The 22,446-nt window shown below is 41.7% G+C and overlaps 3 protein-coding genes across 6 annotated transcripts; 2 read left to right on the forward strand and 1 right to left on the reverse strand.

Moving 5' to 3' along the window:
* Positions 1-338: 338 nt before the first annotated feature.
* Positions 339-7,751, forward strand: LOC139419589 (organic solute transporter subunit alpha-like). Of its 3 annotated transcripts, none has more exons than XM_071169559.1 (8): positions 339-414; positions 2,383-2,534; positions 3,057-3,130; positions 4,907-5,065; positions 5,308-5,419; positions 5,574-5,720; positions 5,928-6,033; positions 6,134-6,331. In XM_071169559.1, the coding sequence occupies exons 1-8, from the start codon at positions 339-341 to the stop codon at positions 6,298-6,300; spliced, it is 993 nt and encodes a 330-aa protein (XP_071025660.1). In that variant the 3' UTR covers positions 6,301-6,331. The 3 variants fall into 3 exon arrangements, with proteins under 3 accessions (XP_071025660.1, XP_071025661.1, XP_071025662.1); XM_071169560.1 differs by lacking the exon at positions 339-414 and adding an exon at positions 1,201-1,376 and having other exon boundaries at positions 6,134-7,751; XM_071169561.1 differs by lacking the exon at positions 339-414 and adding an exon at positions 1,293-1,393 and having other exon boundaries at positions 6,134-7,751.
* A 450-nt stretch (positions 7,752-8,201) lies between these two features.
* LOC139418597 (pyruvate dehydrogenase (acetyl-transferring) kinase isozyme 3, mitochondrial-like) lies at positions 8,202-17,053 on the forward strand. The gene is made up of 11 exons (XM_071168192.1): positions 8,202-8,520; positions 11,019-11,160; positions 11,291-11,362; positions 11,478-11,662; positions 11,807-11,896; positions 14,164-14,241; positions 14,698-14,774; positions 15,118-15,219; positions 15,303-15,422; positions 15,899-16,012; positions 16,100-17,053. Exons 1-11 carry the CDS (start codon positions 8,418-8,420, stop codon positions 16,238-16,240), a joined length of 1,224 nt encoding a protein of 407 aa, XP_071024293.1. The 5' UTR covers positions 8,202-8,417; the 3' UTR covers positions 16,241-17,053.
* On the reverse strand, positions 16,416-21,082 carry LOC139418598 (choline-phosphate cytidylyltransferase B-like). 2 transcript variants are annotated; one of them, XM_071168193.1, is made up of 8 exons: positions 20,886-21,082; positions 19,937-20,036; positions 19,583-19,699; positions 19,326-19,477; positions 19,008-19,086; positions 18,726-18,868; positions 17,822-18,010; positions 16,416-17,532 (listed from the first exon to the last, which is right to left on the reverse strand). In XM_071168193.1, exons 1-8 carry the CDS (start codon positions 20,964-20,966, stop codon positions 17,290-17,292), a joined length of 1,104 nt encoding a protein of 367 aa, XP_071024294.1. In that variant the 5' UTR covers positions 20,967-21,082; the 3' UTR covers positions 16,416-17,289. The 2 variants fall into 2 exon arrangements, with proteins under 2 accessions (XP_071024294.1, XP_071024295.1); XM_071168194.1 differs by having other exon boundaries at positions 16,417-17,532; positions 19,583-19,696.
* Positions 21,083-22,446: the final 1,364 nt, after the last annotated feature.

Raw genomic sequence — 22,446 nt, forward strand, 5'->3', positions numbered from 1 at the left:
ACAGGACAATACTGTGGGGCATTGGGCATCCCTGATAAGCAAGGTTGCTCAGTAAGTGCAGTAGTTCTAAGATTTGAATGAAAGGCATTCTCTATCCAGAGGTGGTCCCGTTGACTAGTAGACCCAGCTGTATTCACTGAGCTAACATCTTACTCATACCTTCATTGCTCAGAATTGAATTGCGGGCGAAGGTTCAATAGTCTACTTGTTGCTGTCCGCTTCCTCCCAGCTCAGCTCCTATAACTGCTGTCAGTGGGCAAGAGATACGGATAGTTTATTTTATCCATTATTTCACCACCTGCGAGTCCATACGTTAGCGACTTCAACTGACCGGGGATATGGAAGAAGCCCTCAACAGCACTATACATCCGACCTGTTTACAAGAACCTCCGCTGGCTGTCGATATCATAAAGCGTGAGTGACACAGATTACATTATCTATCAGTTCGCAAATAGTGTTTCATTATAGATGTCGGTGTCATTTTTAAAGCACGTTATTATAACACATGTTTGGGACGCGGGAGCTGGTTTTTAATGTTTGATTTACTGCAGTAACTTAACTCTCAAGTTAGCAACATATTTTACATATCATTTACCAACTGGGGTCATTTTGAACGCAAGAAGAAACTATTGGAAAAGCAATTATTGGAAAAGCAATAATCGCAAAATATAAACTTTTTTCTTATCAAAACATCATTAGACATTTAATTAATGTTACCTTTTAAAAAAAATGATAAACAGACCGCTATGTTAGAAAAATTACAATAATTGGCATGTTCTTTCAAACGAAAAGGCAAACATGTTATTTATATGATGTGCATCTTTTTCCCAAAGTACTATCCACATTACTACCAAAAAGTTAATTTAGAGAAAAGTTCAAATTGCCTCCCAATTTTTTTTAAAGGCCCATATTGATACAGAAACACTAAATAATTATTTACATTCGTTAAGGATAAGTTGATTGTCAAAGTCAAGAAAAATGTTAAGGTTTGAATAAACCACCTATGTATATTCAAACATATGCTTCTGGGGTCAAAGTGACCCCAGTTGGTAGCTTGAGATTTAACATATGTATTAATTTGTAAATTCATTATTTCATTGATTAATTAATTCACTTTCCAGTTCACAGAGCCATCTTCAATACACGTGCAAGCCCAATAAACAGCTTCTGAGTAAACATGTCTGTACTGAATACTCAGGAAGAAAAAGGTGTAGATTCACGCGCAGAGCGCTGCAGGGGATTTTTTCGCCTTCGCTAAAGGCAGGAATCGTGGTCACAGGCAGGCAATGGTCATAAACAGGCAGGTGAATCAAAACTAGGGCTGAAGGCCATAACTGGTTCTCACAAACGAGCTAGGAAAAGACTGATGAGACCAGGCGAGTAACTAACACAGGTGAAATGCATCATCTGCACATCTATCACTCCAGTGTTAATTTGCTAAATTGTAATTACTTCGCTACTATGGCCTATGTATTGCCTTACCGCCTTACTCCATTTGCACTCACTGTATATAGATTTTTTTAATTGTTATTGACTGTGTTTGTTTATCCCATGTGTAACTCTGTGTTTTTGTCGCACTGCTTTGCTTTATCTTGGCCAGGTCGCAGTTGTAAATGAGAACTTGTTCTCAACTGGCCTACCTGGTTAAATAAAGTTGGGAAAAATAATAATAATCTATGAACAAAAATGAAAGACAGGGCTAAGTTCAAGAACACAACGAAACAGGCCTACCTTCAAGAACACAACGAAATAGGACACTAGGTTGACAAAAAAAAAAAAACAGAACCTTACAATGTCCTTCAAATTGTAGGCTACAGTCTGTGGTACAGGCTGTTTAGAGGGACAGCATTGGCTGTGCTCATGCTATGTTTGATTAAATCTCTTTCTGCCCATTTTCAAATGTCCATGTGTAGGCTACAGATGTGAATATTTGGTTTCTCCACAGTCATCTTCTGTCCTCAGAAGTAGCATGATGGATCATTTAATATGAATGACAAATTACCTTTCATCCTTTACATTCAGGTTGCATCTCTTTAAGAGTAATTTACGTTTCTGCAGATAGCCTTGATCTCAGTCCATATTAGCCATTCAGGGTAGCCATTCAGGGTACACTTAGCTGGCTTTTCACTGGACCGAAGTGAAGTATTGTTGGGATCTCATTTGCACTCAACCTCAAAAGAAGCTGTAGCTAAATAAGAAGTCTAAATTGATGCTGTTTCACAAATACTGTTGTGTCCAATCCATGGGGACGTGGTCAGGGCACTGACCTATCCTAAAGTGGGGTTGTTGTTGCCAGGGGCTGCGGCTTAGATTACAATAAACGGTCCAGTAATGGATTTCACAATGACCTGTACAACCTCTCTCTCTCTCTCCCTTATCTAGAGCTGGATGTCTTTGGGGTGGCTCTGTACTCCATGCTGACCCTCATGTCTACAATGTCCCTGCTACTATACCTGGAGGAGTGTGTGTTTATCTATAGAAAAGTCCCGTCTCCCAAGAAGACAACTATTATGTGGGTAAATGGAGCTGCACCGGTAAGAACTAAGCTCCCTGTTTTCAGTAGCCATCACCATAGACAGTACCAGGCAAAAGTTTGAACACACCTACTCATTCCAGGGTTTTTCTTTATTCTTACAATTTTCTACATTGTAGAATAATAGTGAAGATATCAAAAACTATGAAATAACACACGTGGAATAATGTAGTAACCAAAAAAGTGTTAAACAAATCAAAATATATTTTATACTTGAGATTCTTCAAAGTAGCCACTCTTTGCATTGATGACAACTTTTTCAAGATGTAAATGAGAATGGCTGTCATTCTGTGTTCATATTTTTGGTCATGACTATTTGATGTTGTAGTTATATGAATTAGAACCGTGTGGACGGTGAATAGATGGCTGAACGTATCATTCGATTAAGGCAGCCCCCCCACACCTCTCTGATTCAGAGGGGTCGGGTTAAATGTGGAAGACACATTTCAGTTGAATGCATTCAGTTGTACAACTGACTAGGTTTCCCCCTTTCCCTTCCTTTCCATTTCTGTCTCTGTTTCAGGTCATTGCTACCATGGCTTGTTTTGGTATGTGGATCCCAAGGGCAACCATGTTTACAGATATGACCTCTAATTCGTAAGTTTCCTCTCACCCACACAGTACTTACTGCTCTCTCCCCCCTTCTGTCTCTCCTTTTCTCTCTCTCTCTTGTTCTTGTTTTCTCTCTCTCTTTTTTTCTCTTTCTCTCTTTCTCTTCTCTCTCTCTCTCTCTTTCTCTTTCACATACTCTCCTATAAAGGCAAACACATGTGTACTATACTTTACTATAGAGATGCAGTGCTCTTCCTCCTGTAATAATGAGCTGACAGGGAACTATAGCAAGTAGCACTGACATAAAGCAGAGGCTTTTTAATGAATGCACTCTTTGACCACAGTTTAATCCGTTTCTTAATCATTACGCTGTGTCAGTGTATGGGAAAGATCAGAGATCAGACCACATCCACAGAAATACAATAAATGACACAAGCAAACACAAACTTTTTTGGGGACACAAACAAAAGTTGAATGGGCAGACTAACTGGTTTTGAAGGTTGGTCACACACTCGTTATGTGTGTACATAGCCCTTTGACGTATTCCACATGTTGTTGTTGTTATAGCTTGAAAACAAAATGGATCAAAAAAGATATATCCTCAACCAGTCTGTGGTACAGGTTGTTTAGAGGGACAGCATTGGCTGTGCTCACGCTATGTTTGATTAAATCTCTTTCTGCCCATTTTCAAATGTCCATGTGTAGGCTACAGATGTGAATATTTGGTTTCTCCACAGTCATCTTCTGTCCTCAGAAGTAGCATGATGGATCATTTAATATGAATGACAAATTACCTTTCATCCTTTACATTCAGGTTGCATCTCTTTAAGAGTAATTTACGTTTCTGCAGATAGCCTTGATCTCAGTCCATATTAGCCATTCAGGGTACACTTAGGCAGCTGGCTTTTCACTGGACCGAAGTGAAGTATTGTTGGGATCTCATTTGCACTCAACCTCAAAAGAAGCTGTAGCTAAATAAGAAGTCTAAATTGATGCTGTTTCACAAATACTGTTGTGTCCAATCCTTGGGGACGTGGTCAGGGCACTGACCTATGCTAAAGTAGGGTTGTTATTTGAGATCGAACATCTCTTTTAGCATGGTGAAGTTATTAATTACACTTTGGATGGTGTATCAATACACTTAGTCACTACAAAGATACAGGCGTACTGCCTAACTCAGTTGCCGGAGAGGAAGGAAACAGCTCAGGGATTTCACCATGAGGCAAATGGTGACTTTAAAACAGTTACAACGTTTAATAGTAGGATGGATCAACGACATTGTAAGAATTTGTTGTTAACTGATTGCCTAGTTAAATGAAATTAAGATAAATAAAAAGATTGTAGTGACTCCACAATACTAACCAAAATGACAAAGTGAAAAGAAGAAAGCCTGTTCAGAATAAAAATATTCCAGAACACGAATCCTGTTTGCAATAAGGCACTAATGTGATACTGCAAAACATGTGTCCTGAATAGAAAGTGTTATGTTTGGGGCAAATCCAATACAACAAATCACTGAGTACCACTCTCCATATTTGCAAGCATAGTGGTGGCTACATCATGTTATGTGTATGCTTGTAATCGTTAAGTACTTGTGAGTTTTTCAGGATAAAGAATAAATGGAATGGAGTTAAGCATACGCAAAATCCTAGAGGAAAACCTGGTTTATTCTGCTTTATTTATTATTATTAATATTACGTAGTAAATCTGCTGAACAATACATCATATAGCCTCAGAAATAGTGACAAATTATTGATACGGGTTTGAATACTTTCTGAAGGCACTGTATCTTCCAAGTAAACACTCTTCTTTTCTCTATAGGTACTTTGCAGTGGTGGTATATAAGGTCTTAATTCTGCTGATAGAGGAGAGTGGGGGTAGCGAGACCTTTCTGAAGCGCAATTACAAGAAAACCTTCAAGATCAGTACAGGACCATGCTGCTGCTGCTGTCCTTGCCTGCCCCGCGTTCTGGTCACACGGTAACCAGTGGCACACCAGAGTCGGTCATCAAACAGCACTATCTTAGCCAAACTGGTTTGGTTATGATGATAATTATTATTATGAAGACATGTAAAATTGTCACATTTACTTTATCTTTCAACATAAATCAGGTCACATGATGTCACATGCTCAGGTCACTCTTGGGCCAGATTATTCTTTGTGTTGGGTAATGTATACAGTGGTAAAAACATGTTAATAACTCTGGGCTGTTTTCATTCAGGCGTATGTTATTCCTGCTGAAGCTGGGGGCTCTTCAGTATGCTATCTTAAAGACACTTCTCTCAATCCTCTCCATAATATTGTGGACCAACGGCAACTTTGATATTTCTGATGCAAGTAATAAACTTCCTTCTTGTGAAAATCCTGTCAGCAAAAAGAAACACACTCTCTACACTTTACGTTTCCAACCGATCCTGGTGGCATGCCATGTAGGTCCACTATGCATAACCTACCCTCTTTGACCTTTCTCCACGTCTCAATGTTTAGCTTGAGATCACAAACACGGCGAGTTGGATCAACCCATTTCTAGGGGTTCTCACCATCATCTCCCTTTGGTCTGTCGCCATCATGTTCATGAACACATGCAACACACTGCGTAGCGTCAGGATCATACCTAAGTATGCCATGTACCAGGTGAGTCCGACCTTACTGCACCAACCAGCTAGTCAAGGAACTGCCTTTTTCTAAGTGCCATTGATGAGAATACATAATCTGCTGTCATTTACTTAGTCCTTGACCTTGGCTTTCTGGAATGTTTTGTCTGATTGGGTCTGGCAGTGTCCGTTCCTACATCCTAATATTCAATGTATCTTCATGAAGCCACTGGTCATGTGTCCATAGCTGGTGCTGGTGCTCAGTCAGCTGCAGACGGCCATTATTAACGTCCTGGCCTTGGATGGAACCATTGCCTGCTCCCCGCCCTTCTCCTCTAGAGCCCGTGGCACCAGTAAGTGACAAAACAGGGCCAAACGAGAGCCATTACTTGATCAATATGACGTCTGTGTCCTCCAACCCTGTCTGGTGTGTGTCTATCTGTCTGTCTGCAGTGTTGAGTCAGCAGCTAATGATTGTGGAGATGTTCATCATCACCCTGGTCACCCGGGCATTGTACCGCCGCACTTATGACCCATTGCCCTCCGACCCCCACGAGACTGACAACGACCAGAACACCAATATCAGCCCACAGGCACCACAGTGGGAGCATGCTGCCTGAGAGATTGTGGTGGAGTGAATAGAGAGAGTGTATGTATGTGTGTGTGTGTGTGTGTGTGTGTGTGTGTGTGTGTGTGTGTGTGTGTGTGTGTGTGTGGTTGCGTGCTTATGTGTGTGAGAGTGTATCAACAGGCTTTAATAACCTCACTATATAATCTCGCAAATATTAATTTACAGTAGCTAGGTTTCGAACCTGTTGGGACAGATTTTCATTTGAATATTCTAAAATATGCAGTAATCAAATATGTGAATTTTCCCACAAGAGATGTGTTTCCATCAAAATGACTTGTAGATAAAAGTATTTGCATTATGACATGGTGCTACTCGTGCTGACATAGTGCTACTCGTGCACATAAAAATGACTTTTGCGGGTAAATTCCCATATACCGAATAAAAAAATACAAGTTAAATGGGTTTCCATCGCGTTTTCAACTCTACTGATGGCTTTGTCACAAAGCCACAAAAATGTTTTGTCACAAAAAAATATTGTGTTATTTAGCGATTGTGCCCACTCTAGTATTGGCACGTTCGCTCTAGCCAACAGCTCGTTCGGGTATAGCCTAAAAAAATGAGATTATTATGGACAAAAGAACGAGATTATTTTTATTTGTCAGCTGGCAGTCAAGCATCGATCATCATGTCACCAGAATAAGACCCCCGATATTTATTGGAACGGAGCATCAAGCTCATCACTTTAGGCTTTCACCACAGACAGAGACACAGACCAGACAAGGTTGGAGGGCATTTCGGTAGAATGCGTTCAGTTGTGCAACACTGTGAAGTTCATCCTAAATGATTTCATCTGTAACCTACTTAACTTCATACCTTCCCGAGTCATAGTGGTAGGACCACACAGCCATGTCATCGCGTGACTTCAAATGTACTTCTATATTATGGTTAGTATATCAATATTTGAGAATAAAAGCGTTTAAAGCGACATTTCTAGCATAAGGAATTTTACCGATATTAGAAAATTCTACCTTGCCTAGTATATTAAGTTTAGTTGAAATGTGGAAAGTTTACCAACAAATGTTCTGTTTCCCATCAGGCCTGTCATTACATTTTTTATCCGACATGTACATTACTCGCATAAAAAGGTTGGATGGAAACCTGGTTACTATTGTTGTATTTTTATATGACTTTTGTCTTGATTGTGTCCTATATTCTGCTGTTGTAGTTTTTGGTTAATCCTGTAGGCCTATAACATAGGCTACAGTAATTCTATTTTAAAAGTTTAGTTGTATTATGCTGAATATAACGTTAGGACATATACCTCCAACAACAACATATCTGTCCCATCCATATTGCCTCAGCTCTTAGCACGGCTATGTGGAGTTGGATATGTGAGGGTTTTGGAAATACGTTTATAAACCAAAATGTGTTAAATAGTTGGATAAAATGTGTATTTTGTATTCATATCAATAAATATAGTGTATTACATCTTTATGCAAATGATTGTGTGTTACGTTCAAATGATTACAATGCATTTCGCGCCCTCTTATGGTATTGGAGTGATTTGTAAGTAGCCTGGGGGAAACAGGCACTTACATTTTCTTCAAGATATCTGTTTACCAAATAACATTTGGATTAATGCATTCTGCTTCTTACGAGATTAGTTGGAAGAACATCGGCTATTCCTAAACAGTGGCGCGGTATTGTTCATGAAATTGCATGTCCAGTTTGTCTGAACAAGAGCCCAGAAGGTATACATGACCAATAATTATATACCCTCATCTAAAGTCATAACAATAAATTCCCTCCAAATGGCAAGTTACAATGACGTTCCTGCTAGCTAGACAAAAGAGCACTTTGATGCCAACTGCCCCATGGCAAATTTGTATCATTCTGGTGAAGGGAGAGGTTATGTCAGCCAATAAGGTTGCACGTCCTGCTGTCACGTGGGTCGGAATTAGACACACACACACCGTACTTCCGAATGCATCAATGTAACATGGGGGGCTACTGTCAAAGGAGGGGATATCAGCATGTAACTTGTATTGAGTGTTTATATTTGTCGATGCAAGTAGACAGGGGGTTGTTTGGAAATCGTTCTTATGCCATCAACTGTACTCATATTTATGTGTGTTGACGGTTAGAAAGTGATTACTTGAAGCAATCATGAGGCTGTTCAACTTTCTACTAAAAGATGTAACATCGAAAATAGAATATTATTCGAGGTTCTCTCCCTCGCCGATGTCTATCAAGCAGTTTCTGGACTTTGGTGAGTATAAAAATAAATACTCCAAGAGTTTAAATGTCATGGACACAGGGTTGCCATTGGATTGAAAAAATAACTGATGGCTTTATTTAACGAACGGGTGTATATGGAAAACGTTTACCATTTCCTAACGGAAGCCAACATAGCCAAACGAGAGTTTCTATTGGACTAATTCAAGTAGGTCCCTCTCCGTTTCGTTTGCTTCAGTTTAAGAAACGTTTTTCAACAGAGTCGGCGGAATGAATACACCTCAGATGTTGTCGTTAGTGTGCGATAAGAACATTACTGTGTTTACGCGATATATGGGACAGCAGCACTTCATATTTAAAACGCGTACTTTCCCAATAATGCCTGAGTGTGGCTTTGATAAACAGTAGATAGTTACATCAGCTGCCACCTCCATTTAAGTAATGTGACATCAGTCTCACAGAGGCCTTGATACATTTCCACTGTCTGTCATTCTAGAGTTTGTATGTTGGTGTAGAGATGGATGGCTTCAGTCTCTCAGTAAGCCACGTGCTCTGTGAGAGTAAGTGTCTTAAGTTTAGAGAACAAACTGTGCCCGCTGAACTGTCTAAGGTCAAACCGAAAGCTCTCTGTCTGTCCACTCGAAACTTTTGGCTCACAGCTGCACAACACTGTTCGTAGCAGCAGCTCATTATAAATAGCTCCATGTCGTTCTGCCTCTCAATATGAACTGGCCACTGACCTATTGCTGCATGTGTGGCAGCCATATTCATAGAGTAACTGGCAATAATATTGGAAGCTCATTTACTTCATTTCTTTACAATAAAACATTTTTTAAATGCTATTTGCAGAACAGGAAAACACAGCCTTTATCACCTTGGCCGCTGTAGGTTCATTCACCTCAGTCGATCTACAAACACATGGCCTATTAACTATACAATTGTAATGTTATACCTCTAAAAGGAGAGAGTTATGACAAATGATTCACACTGATACATACGACATTTATAGAACTGTATTGTTTGCATTTTGATTACAGATGTTCATGTTATGTTCATATTAAAACACATCTTTCTTTCTTTAAGTTCCTAACTTGTTTGATAAGATTAGTACAGATTTTATTTTCCCAGGGGAATGGGTCCCCCGACCGCAAGTTTTGTAGCCACTGTACTAATCTCTCTCTTTCTGCTTGCTTCCTCTCTCGCTTGTCTCCTCTGCTTCCTCTCTCTCTTGTCTCCTCTGCTTCCTCTCTCTCTTGTCTCCTCTGCTTCCTCCTGCATCCATTGCAGCCTGCCTCAGCCTCGCCAATAACAAAGTTATTAGGAGAACTTAGTAGCGTATTTTCTGCTAGTGCTGAGAGGCTCTGTTTAATGTTAACCAGATAGAGGGATGAAGTAAGAGTAATACTAGCCAGAGACATTCAACGTTGCTGCAATAAAAGCCTCTGGCGGCAGCTAGCCACCTGACTGGTTGACATGGGCTATCTATAAATGACTGTTTGCCAGTTGTGCACTCATTCTCATAGTCAGTTTTTGTTGGTTTGGGGGATGTTTGTAGATATGGCAAGAGTCCCGCGGCGGTTTTAAAATGGCCTTTTGTCCGGCATCTCACAAACGCACAGTCAGCAGCGTCTTCAGTTGCCTACTTGAGCCGACTGCGAGCTCGGGGAGTTTGTTTCACGTCACAGGCCCACTGCCTGTGTCGCGAGAGGACAGAGTTAGATCAAGAATATAAGCGTTGTGATCAACGCTGGGAGCAATATTTAGATTGTGTTTTTCCCAGGTAAGTTGACTGAGCACACATTCTAATTTACAACAACGACCTGGGGAATAGGTACAGGGGGATGAATGAGCCAATTGGAAGCTGGGGATAATTAGGTGGCCATGATGGTATGAGGGCCAGATTGGGAATTTAACCAGGACACCAGGGTTAACACCCCTACTCTTACAATAAGTGCCATGGGATCTTTAGTGACCACAGAGAGTCAGAACACCTGTTCAACGTCCCATCCGAAAAACGGCACCCTACGCATGGCAATGTCCCCAATCACTGCCATGGGGCATTGGGATATTTTATTTTTAGACCAGAGGAAAGAGTGCTTCCTACTGTCCCTCCAACACCACTTCCAGTAGCATCAGGGACTGACCAAGACCAACCCTGCTTAGCTTCAGAAGCAAGCCAGAAGTGGGATGCAGTGTGATAAGCTGCTGACTAAATGTTGACCAGTTCTTAATTTTCAAATTAGAAAACATTACAGAGGTCCAGGCCTCAGTGTCCTCATATGTACTTATGGCCATGGTCTTGGACTAATACAAACCTCCGTCAGTGGTTTTGTCACAAACCTCCATCAAATGAGGCAGACGTGGGAAGCTCCAAGAATTCAGGTGGTTCTGAGACAGACACTTTGAAAGTTCCAATTGACATGCATGAGAGCTGTTGATATAATCTTGTTTTACAACCTCTGTCCAATGAACACAGCACAAGTATTGGTCTGCTACCAGTCACCAGTTTATTGACCCCATGTTTTTCCACAGGCAGGGAGAATGCATGTGAGAAGACCTCCTATGTGTTCCTGCGTAAGGAGCTTGCGGTGCGGGGGGCCAACACCATGAAGGAAATCAACCTGTTACCCAGTGACCTGCGTATCCAGCCGTCCGTCAAACTGGTGCACAGTTGGTGAGAACCTCTGTCTGTCCCTCTGTGCTGATTCAGGAGTGACTGTGCGCACAGTATTCTGGGATGCATGGTGACATCCGTCTGTGTGTACGCCAGGGTATGACAGTGTGCTGTGGTCTTTGTGTTTCAGGTACATTCAGAGCTTTGAAGAGCTGCTGGATTATGAACACAGGGGTCCGGAGGACAGCCGCACCTTAAGCGAGTGAGTTGACATGTACACAGTCGCACCAGGCACCCACCACATCTTCAGACAGCACTGAGACTTCAGACAGCACTGAGACTTCTGAGAGTCCTCACACCATATTTCTCTGGAACAGCTTTCTAGACACCCTGGTCAAAATCCGTAATAGGCACAATGAAGTGGTCCCCACCATGGCCCAGGGTGTCATAGAGTACAAGCAGAAGTTTGGCTTTGATCCTTTTATCAGCAGCAACGTTCAGTACTTCCTGGATCGCTTTTACACCAACAGGATATCCTTCCGCATGCTCATCAACCAGCACAGTAAGTGACATCACCAGCCAATACAGCTATTTATATATGTGTGTAGAAAATACAAATAAAATAAAATAAAAATAGGCATGTGTATGACTTGGAGTTTATAGTGGATGTTGATGAGGATCTTGATCAGGTGAGACTTTGTTTCAGCACTCCTTTTTGGTGATGACAGAACCACCTCCCATCCCAAACACATAGGAAGTATTGATCCTACCTGCAATGTCCCCGAGGTGGTGAAAGGTGAGCAGAATACCACTGATCCTAATGTTTGACAAATGGCAACTTTGAGTCAGACTGCATCAGGGCGACATCAGCTTATTCAAACTGTATTCAATAAAGAGTACAGTCCATTCGGGAAAGTATTCAGACCTATTTACTTTTTTGACATTTTGTTACATTACAGCCTTATTTTAAAATGGATTCAATTATTCTACACACAATACCCTATAATGACAAAGCGAAAACAGGTTTATAATGAGCACATTATTATTTATTTTTATTTATTTCACCTTTATTTAACCAGGTAGGCAAGTTGAGAACAAGTTCTCATTTACAATTGCGACCTGGCCAAGATAAAGCAAAGCAGTTCGACACATACAACGACACAGAGTAAAATGGAGTAAAACAAACATACAGTCAATAATACAGTAGAAACAGTCTATATACAATGTGAGCAAATGAGGTGAGATAAGGGAGGTAAAGGCAAAAAAAAGGCCATGGTGGCAAAGTAAATACAATATAGCAAGTAAAACACCGGTGGTAGATTTGCAGTGGAAGAATGTGCAAAGTAGAAATAACAATAATGGGGTGCAAAGGAGCAAAATAAATAAATAAAATAAAATACATACAGTAGGGAAAGAGGTAGTTGTTTGGGCTAAATTATAGATGGGCTATGTACAGGTGCAGTAATCTATGAGCTGCTCTGACAGCTGGTGCTTAAAGCTAGTGAGGGAGATAAGTGTTTCCAGTTTCAGAGATTTTTGTAGTTCGTTCCAGTCATTGGCAGCAGAGAACTGGAAGGAGAGACGGCCAAAGAAAGAATTGGTTTTGGGGGTGACCAGAGAGATTTACCTGCTGGAGCGCGTGCTACAGGTGGGTGATGCTATGGTGACCAGCGAGCTGAGATAAGGGGGAGGGGGGACAATACCTAGCAGGGTCTTGTAGATTGACATGCAGCCAGTGGGTTTGGCGACGAGTATGAAGCGAGGGCCAGCCAACGAGAGCGTACAGGTCGCAATGGTGGGTAGTATATGGGGCTTTGGTGACAAAACGGGTGGCACTGTGATAGACTGCGTCCAATTTGTTAAGTAGGGTATTGGACGCTATTTTGTAAATGACATCGTCGAAGTCAAGGATTGGTAGGATGGTCAGTTTTACAAGGGTATGTTTGGCAGCATGAGTGAAGGATGATTATGAGCACATTACTTTGAAATACTTTATTTACATAAGTATTCAGACCCTTTGCTATGAGACTGGAATCCACCTGTGGTGAATTCAATTGATTGGAATTATATTTTTAGACAGAAAGATTGTGATTGAATGTATGAAAATATAGCCTACATGAGCATACAAATGACAGCGCAGCCATATACACAAGAATAGTCTGAATGAGAAATAATTGTTTAGACCAAGAGAGCATTTTTAGGGACCTTGCCAACTCTGATTAACCTGTTCCATGCCCACAAAGCACAAAGAGGACAATGGGCCGTGTTTGGCTTCTACGTAGTGTTTTGCCAAAGCATGTTTAATATTGCCCGTGCTGATCCCTGTTTTGTGTTCAGATATTCTTATTTGGAAATATCTTTCTGTTTGGCCCACATAGGCTTTACAGTCACTTAAGCATATACACAATGTTACAATTGTTGAACTGTCTCTGGTAGAACTCTCGGCCTGTTAAGAGGGTGCGTGAAGTATTTACTGTTTGCCGTGTTGTTACATTGAGCACATCGTCCACACTTCTAGTTCCCTTGTAGCGATAACCAGTTTGTATGGTCAGGCTTCGGGATAGAATGGACCAGCATGTCCCTGATTGTGCATGTCTGTACGAGAAGAGAGGGGGACTTTCCACCAGGCTCTGTTTGTAGAATAGCCCAGTGCACACCAGTCGGGTAAATGATTTTGAGATGTCGCGGATGATTACTATTGAAATGGAGGACACCTTCGTGTGTGTACAATATTATTCATCTTAAGATGAATGTTCTTACTGCACGACACTCTGGATAAAGGCATCTGCTAACTGACAAAAATGACAAATGTTTTACATGCAGATCTCATATTTCTGTATTGAATTATTATTATTTTTGATTGTATTTAAATACCGATATCACAAATGTATAACTTGTACATTTCTATATATCTTTTTTGGTTTATTTTTTGTTACGTCTGACTGTGTAAAACCTAGCTCTACTGCTTTTTTTCTCTGAAAGTGAGGCGGAGATTAGGTCAAAGTTGAACACAGTGCCACATAACATTAATCCTCTGTGCCTCTATGCTACTGTCTTTTACAGATGCTTATGAGACCGCTAAGATGCTCTGTGAGCAGTACTACTTGGTCGCCCCTGAGCTGAACATAGAAGAGTACAATTGTAAGTTGAAATGTAATTAAACACACTGAGCCACCTGTGTATGCATTATAAAAGAGGAATAGCCGTCTATGCATTTATAAGCTGTTGTACGGAGCCATTCGCTTACATGAAGGCTGGTAAGCATGTCTATAATGCAATATTGGTAGGATAGAAGGCACTGGCGCTTAGATTGTAAACGTCTGAGTATGCGCTAAGCTCTTGGTTAGGATATGGCAGGTTTATTAGCTGCAATGGAAAAAGTCATCTGGAATGGAAAGTTGGCCTCATCTCAGAGTTTCCCGTTGGCTCCTGTCCGAACCTGCAAATGTAAACAGAGGAGACGCAGCAGATCCAATGGAAATCTATTTTCGTGTGATATTACGTGAAACATGACTACTGTAATATGTGAACAGAGAACGATTGATACATATTGATTGCCTTTATTTCACATTAACATTTACATGTCTCTTTCCTCAGCCAAGGCCCCTTCGAAGGCTATCCAGGTGGTTTATGTTCCATCTCACCTGTTCCATATGCTGTTTGAGCTCTTCAAGGTGACTGGCATTTATGTTGCACTGAACGAAAGCTTCTCTAGGCTATCAATTAACTGGTCCTAATTTGTAGTGTACGGTGCGGTGCATTCGGAAAGTATTTAGACCCCTTGACTTTTTCAACATTTTGTTACGTTACAGTCTTATTCTAAAATAGATTAACTTGTTTTAGAATAAGGCTGTAACGTAACAAAATGTTGAAAAAGTCAAGGGGTCTGAATACTTCCCGAATGCACTGTAGGTGTGTAACATGTATGTGTGTATCATCGTTGGTTGTATCCTGTTGTATTTATACGTTCCAACTGAGTTATGTGTATTCATGAATGTTTATTGAATGCCTATGTAGAATTCGATGCGGGCCACAGTGGAGCTCCATGAGAACAGTAGTGCTGGACTCCCCCAAGTGAAGGCCATGGTGACGCTTGGAAAGGAAGACCTCTCTATCAAGGTCTGTTACTGGCACGGACACCGGTCTGGTGTTTTTAGATGACCTCATCATGGTTCTCACACACACCTGTCCTCTCCCCTCAGATCAGTGACAGAGGAGGGGGCGTGCCCCTCAGGAAGATTGACAAGCTCTTTAGCTACATGTACTCCACTGCGCCCACCCCGAGCCTTGAACCAGGAAATGGAACTCAGGCTGCACCACTGGTAACACGTCCCAAATAGGTGTATAGAGAAATTTTGGGCGTTTACAAGCATCATGTTCGAGTGATGCACGTGCGCCCCGGCACCAAAAAGTGCTGTAGCAAGATAGCGAACACTGATGCCGGGACCTTGACAAACTTAACAGGGAGTGAGTGATGACAATGAAAACAGACCAGACGGATGGCTATAGCTATCTATATTCAACAAGCATATTATTCTTCTGGCTTTATCCAGCTCTATTTGTGATATTTGACCTTGCTTCGCTGGCTCGGCAATCAATCCTCTGGTGACATAGCGACGTTATAGACGATAACCATCTGATAACGTGTTTGTTAACAAGCACAGGCTGCATTTGAAGTTGCGTGTTATCGTATCCACTGCTAGTAGAAAAGAGCTGGTTTCTGACGAGGAACTGCGCATGCAACTTTTCATTGACCCGCAGTTTGGAGTATGAACCACTCTTTCTTCTCCGTCCTTAGGCTGGCTTTGGGTATGGTCTCCCCATTTCTCGACTCTATGCACGTTACTTCCAAGGAGACCTGAACCTCTACTCCATGGAGGGGGTGGGTACAGACGCTGTCATCTATCTGAAGGTGCGTTAAGGACTTGCGTTTAGTTAAGTAGCATATTGTCGTTATCATCTGGCTGTGGTTTCATATTTGTTTCTCACTGACCTCCAGGTTCTGTCCAGCGAGTCCTTTGAACGTCTCCCCGTCTTCAACAAGTCAGCGTGGAGACATTACCAGACTGGCCCTGAGGCAGATGACTGGAGCAACCCTAGCAGTGACCCACGTGATGCAGCCAAGTACAAGATCAAATAACTCTTGTCTGGCCCTCAGGCAATGCTGCATGCCATAGGTCATGTCTAGTCACATGACAGACACATTAAGTTACCTTCCACTCCTACAGTGAAGCACAGAACTAAAGCACAGCACTGACTGAAATATTGTCTCAACGGGTAACATATTTATTTCCATCAGGCAGGTAAAGCCAAAACACAGTTTTAATCCTTTATTTCCTTGTTTGCTGGTATGTTATTATTGACCACAGTTTCCATGGTAGCAGATTGCGATTGGTGACCTCCTCCGTCAGATAGCGTGACTCTGTTATTAGGTTTAATAAGTGTCACGTGGGAGTGACACCACGGGAAATAATGTACTTTTTCCCTTAATGCAAATAATGGCCTAGCGTAACAGTATACTGTGTGAAACAAGAATATTAGTTTATCATTTTATGGCAGTGTGCAATGGTTTTCAATAGATTAACCCAGTGGGCATTTTCCCAGCTTAGAAAAAGGGATTGGGTTAGTATGTATGTGTTTGTGACATGAAATGTTACTCGGATGCATGATGATGCAATTTGGTACTGTAAGTTATTAAGAGATTATAATAACTTTGGATGCTTATGAAATTGCATGGAACAATATCTAAATCATTTGAGACATATCTTACTTTAGATTACTTAATTGCATGACAAAAAATACTCTCAGAAATTATTGTTTTGTATTTAATATTAAAAAGAAAATGTCCGAAATGTTTTGTTTTTACTGCATATCATAGACAACTGAATGCAAATTTGAGCGTTTCACTAAGTATTTCTAAAGAAAAAATAAAGCCTGGTTGATGCAAAATGGAGACAGTGAAAAAGTGGTATTATTTGTATGTTTTTGTGTGGTACAGGAATCAGAAGTGAGAATGGAGTGAGTCAACTGATTGAGATACCACAGTGCATTCAGTTACCTTAACATACACAATCAAATAACACAAATATGGTAAACTGTGGGCGACATCTTACATACACAAAGTGCACAAAGTAACCATGTACACTGAGTGTTTGTGTCTGTGTTTGTTTGGGAATGACAGTGCCATCTCTACTCGTCATCCCCGAGGAAGGTTAAGGGATAGGCAGGAGCACCCTTGCGTGAGGAAGGGGAGGTGGGAGGGGAACGGGGAGAACGAGGGGATCGGGAGGAAGGGGATGTGGGAGAGGAGGGGGGCGATGGGGAGCGCCCTCTAGTGGGGCTGCTGCTGGGGGAGCCACGGGGCGAGGCAACGGGTGACGCGTAGGGTGACAGGGCCTGGAGCATGCGCCCACTCTGCTCCTGGATCACATGCTGCTCAGAGAGGGAGAGAGAGAAACAGAGAGAAAGAGCAGGACAGAGGGAGAGAGAGAGAGTGAGAGATAGGGAGAGAGAGAGAGAGAGGGCGAGACAAAGAGAGGGAGTGAGAGTGAATTAATCATTTTTGAAATTGTTTGTCCAACTAAGTGTTGCTTTACTAAGCTACTTGTTCATAATGAGTGGTCACTTGCGTAGAGGAATGAGATCAATACTAACTATCTTCCCCTATTGACCGTTAACACTTCCTACTGTAGTATCTATTGTGGGCTAAAGGTAAACTCACCCACGCTCCTTCTGGACCAAACAACTCCAGGAAATTCCCAATGAACTCCCGTGACTTCTCCTCCCACTTCTGGATGAGGTCATGGCTCTTCTCCTCCACCTTGAACACAAAGTGCTTGGACTTCTCCTCCACTGTCTTCACCGTCTCCTTCATACGATCCACCTGGTTCTGCAGACGGATTTTCTTCTCCTGCAGAATAAATCACATGTGTAGACGTTACTTTAAATGCTTACGCATGAGCCCATTCCCAACAATGCAGAGATAGAAAGTAAGACAAGTATTTGGTAAAAAAAAGAAGGAAATAGTAACACAATAACAACAATATACAAAGAGTACCAGTACTGAGTCAATGTGCAGGGGTACGAGGTAGTTGAGGTAATACAGTATGTTAATGTAGGTAGGGGTAAAAGTGACTAGGCAATCAGGATAGATAATAAAAACAGTAGCAGCAGTTTATGTGAAGTGTGAAAGTGTGTCTATGTGTGAGTGTGTGTGTGCGTAGCTTCAATATACATGTGTGTGTGTGTGTTGGAGTGTCAGTGTATTACAGTATGTGTAAGTGTGTGGGTAGAGTAGTGAGTGTACATAGAGACAGTGCAAGAGAGTCAGTGCAAATAATAAAGTCAATGTAAATAGTCAGGGTGGCCATTTGATGAACTGTTCAGCAGTCTTAGGGCTTGGGGGTTGAAGCTGTTCAGGAACCTTTTGGTCCCAGACTTGGCGCTCCGGTACCGTTTGCCGTGCGATAGTAGAGAGAAAAAGAAAAGAAAAAGTCAAGTGGTCGGCTATAAGGCATCTTCTGTTTATCAACCACAACCACCAACAAATACAAATTATTGTAACAAATGGTCATTCCAACTTAAATAATTGTTCGAAGTTAATTAGGTGCTTAGGTCATTCATACCCTGATGAAGCTAACGTTGAGGTCTCTGGCTGTGTAGCCTCTCTGCAGGTTGCGTCGGACATAAAGGTCATAGTCTCTCACTATCCTGGTGATGAGGTCGGATGTAGAGATGCCGTCTGTCCTCTGTGTGGCCACAAACATCCCTGAGACCCAACAGAGAGAACACAGCTCAGCCAAGGTGGCACAGGTTAGAGAATAGGCGGTAGGTAGCTCAGCAAACACACAGAGACACAATCTCAAATGGCTACAAGTTCATGTCTGTTTCAGAGCAGATTTGTTTACCTGCTTCCTTGATGTGTTTGTAGACATCCTCTGATCCTGCAGAGGTGTATGGGATATCGTCATGGGCCACGAAGTCAATCTGGTGAAATCCCAGAAAAGCACTAAAATGATTTCATGTGGATCAAAGGGACATGGGCTACGTACATCTGTATCAGATTTTAGGACGGATCAAATCAAATATATTTATGAAGCCCTTTTACATCAGCAGATTTCACAAAGTGCTTACACAGACACCCCAGCCTAAAACCCAGAACCGCAAGCAATGCAGATGGTTTGTAATATTGAGTGGTGTACTGTATATGACCCAGAAGTGCTGACCTTATGTTTCTTCAGGAAGTCAGGGCTGAGGGTCCAGGGAGCGTCCCGTACCACCTCATCCACATAGCGACAGTGTATCAGGGCTTCGTAGCGCTCCGACTCTGTCATCACCGTGTAGCCCTTATACTTGTGTGTGAGTTCATCACTGCAGACTGCAAGGACAGACACACAATGACATGCTCTCTGTGTGCGGTTTATGTACACGCTTGTTTGTGCAGTCTTTGAAAGGCACTTGAGATTCAAAATATATTATTTACCTCCCACTATGAGATGTGTGTTGGGGAACAAGTTCTTCGCTTGCATCAGAGCACGCGCGTGTCCAGAGTGGAAGAGGTCGAAGATCCCATCGGCATAGACTCGCACTGGCCGGACTGCTACAAGAAAAGCAAAAACAATGACTTTATCTACGTCTCGCTGCGTTCTCCTTGTCTCACCTCTCACGTTCACATCCCTCTCTCTCTCTCTCTCTCTCTCTCGACTGGCCCTTATCTCTTCTCTTCCGATGCCCATCCTTCAATAGCCCCAGTGAGGATTGATAAAACTGGTGGTGAAACTGACCTATGATCAGTCTGACTGGTCTGTGATTGGTCTGACCTGTAATGAAGACTGACCTGGAGTGCCTCTCTTGGCCTGGGCGATGGTCATCTTTTCATGAGGAACTTCTGACTCATATCCTGTTTTCTTGGCAAATAATGCTGGCTCCCTCAGAGTCTGAGATGACACAGAAAGAGTTAACCTACCTCATGGGAGGGGATATCGGTACATAGATGATTTGGGGATAATAAATACTCTATAAGTAAAGTATTTTATGTTTACAGTGAACGCAATCATCGGGGCTGTGATAAGTGTTTGGATATGAGAGGGATTTCTGGCTTCATTAGTGTTTATATCTGCATGTGAGGGCTAGTGGGTGTTTATATGGTTGCTAGCAATTATCTGTAGAGTTGTCAGTACACTTTGAACTCTGAACTGTTTGACATCTGTCCATGATTTAAGAATTGACTTCAATCCCTTCGGAATAAATTATTTTAATTGAAGGTAGAGATCAATATACCATGCGAAGAGCTATACCACAATGCTTTAACGTTACGACATTTACAACAGTGACAGTACCATGACATTTATTGAGGAATCGTTTGTAGCTGCCTATGTTATACAATACACTGGGGAACAGAGTCAGGTATAGCCTACCTTCGACGCATGCCCTCCCATACTGTACACAGTTTCACTAAAGCGTACAATAAGATCATATTACACAATACTTATTTCCAGAGCAACATAATAATTGACTGTTGTTGGCGTCACTAGGCTATGGTCTGTTTACTAGTAATGATAGATCAAATGTAGAATTATAGATAATGCAACATTTGCCGAGTCAGCAATGCTGGCTGCATATAGGGTTTGTCATTGAGAATGAAGTACTGAAAAATAGGCTCAAAATGTGAATCAGTAGTCTCTGACAATAAATCACCTCAGACCTGGCAGAGATTAGACATGATATGCTAAATTTTTGGGGGGAATTAACCGTTTGATAAGCCTCCTAAAGGTAGTCTAACTCACCTTGCGTGGTCCCCCACTGCATTTCTGTTGGGGCCGGTGTGGTCCGCTGTTGGCTCTGGAGCCACGTCTCCTTCCCACCATGCTGGATGTTCTGTTGCCTTGTTTGCCTGTCGACTGGCGCCTCGTCCGCTTGCTCGTACTCCAAGCCTGTCAGTGCTGCACTCCTGCAATCTATGAGGGACTTTGAAAGTTTGCATGTTGCTGGCTGGTCTGACCCCGGTGACAAGAAAATCTCATGTGCAAAGTTCAAGGAAAAGAGTAGTTGATACTTCAGGCTTTGTAGAGGAAAGGAGGTGGATCGAGGGTTCCCCACGTAGGCCTAAACAGACATTTACAATCTGACTGCCCTCTTATTTTTTGGTCTAAGCTTATAAATGATATGTAAATGTAGTCATGCTGTTATGAGCTTTCTTACACTTGTAAAGTAATCAATAGCCTTATTATTGGCGTGTCTACTGGAAACAGATGTTCAACTTGGTCTCGTGGGATAATATCATTTTATTTTTAACGTGATATTTCCGAGTTTCATGAATAGAAACTGCTCCCAAAAATGATCTGGCTGGGGCGACCTTTGGACCCAGACATAGTAGTGGGACAAGCTGTTCCAGTGGGTCAAGAGGAAGCTTAAAGTTGCCTATCTATGTACTCCACTGCAATGTTTACTGAAAGCTCAATCAATCAAGCAAACGTCATTAATGGCCCACACGACACATCTGTGACTGTCATTCAGCTTGATCATGATTCCCAAATCACCCCATGGACATTGACACTATGCCCGTATGCCTGAATCAGCCCATGGACATTTGGACTATAACATAAGACTGTATTATCCCACTGAGCTATAGGCTAGGCCTTCCCTTGCAAAAATACACATGACAAATGAGCAATTTTTGTAAATATAAATGTACATTGCTTAGCCTAAAAACATAGTTAAAACTATCATTTGAATATCATGGACGGTCAGTCTCTGCATCCGTAGTGTAGTCTATGGATTTAAGAGTGGTTGCACTTCTCTAGTCCCATCCCTCAGCTTTTTACCGAAACTGTGGCGGGGAGACCCATTTGTTAATGTTTCAATTAAGGACGACAGCTTGAAACACCTTTAATAGAGTCATAGGGTTATTAGAATGGTGGAATCTAGTGCTTGAGTTACTTTTATGCCATTAATATCAGGCAAATCTTCTGAAGTCGAGATCAACATTCTTAGTATTGCAAACCAAAATAATTATATTGAATGCAAAACATAAACCCAAAAGAATTGATAGCAAAACTAACTATTGCAAGAGCAAATTAATTATGAATGGATCCCATTTTATGATACTCAATTAAATAAAACTACTCCCTCTTTCCTGTCTTTGGTTGTGTTACATTGGCCTTTGCTTTTGCTGCCTTTTATCCAGTTGCAAGTTTGTTTGTTCCAGTACCCTGCACCCCACTTCTGGTTTGCCTCTGTAGATAAGCAGGGTTGATCCTGGATGGGAGGATGAGGACCAGACATAGTTGGAAGTGGTGAATTTTTTATTTTAAAAAAAATCACGTTATTCACAGGGGTGTTCGTTCA

This window comes from Oncorhynchus clarkii, chromosome 10, assembly GCF_045791955.1.
Source record: "Oncorhynchus clarkii lewisi isolate Uvic-CL-2024 chromosome 10, UVic_Ocla_1.0, whole genome shotgun sequence".
NCBI lineage: Eukaryota > Metazoa > Chordata > Actinopteri > Salmoniformes > Salmonidae > Oncorhynchus > Oncorhynchus clarkii.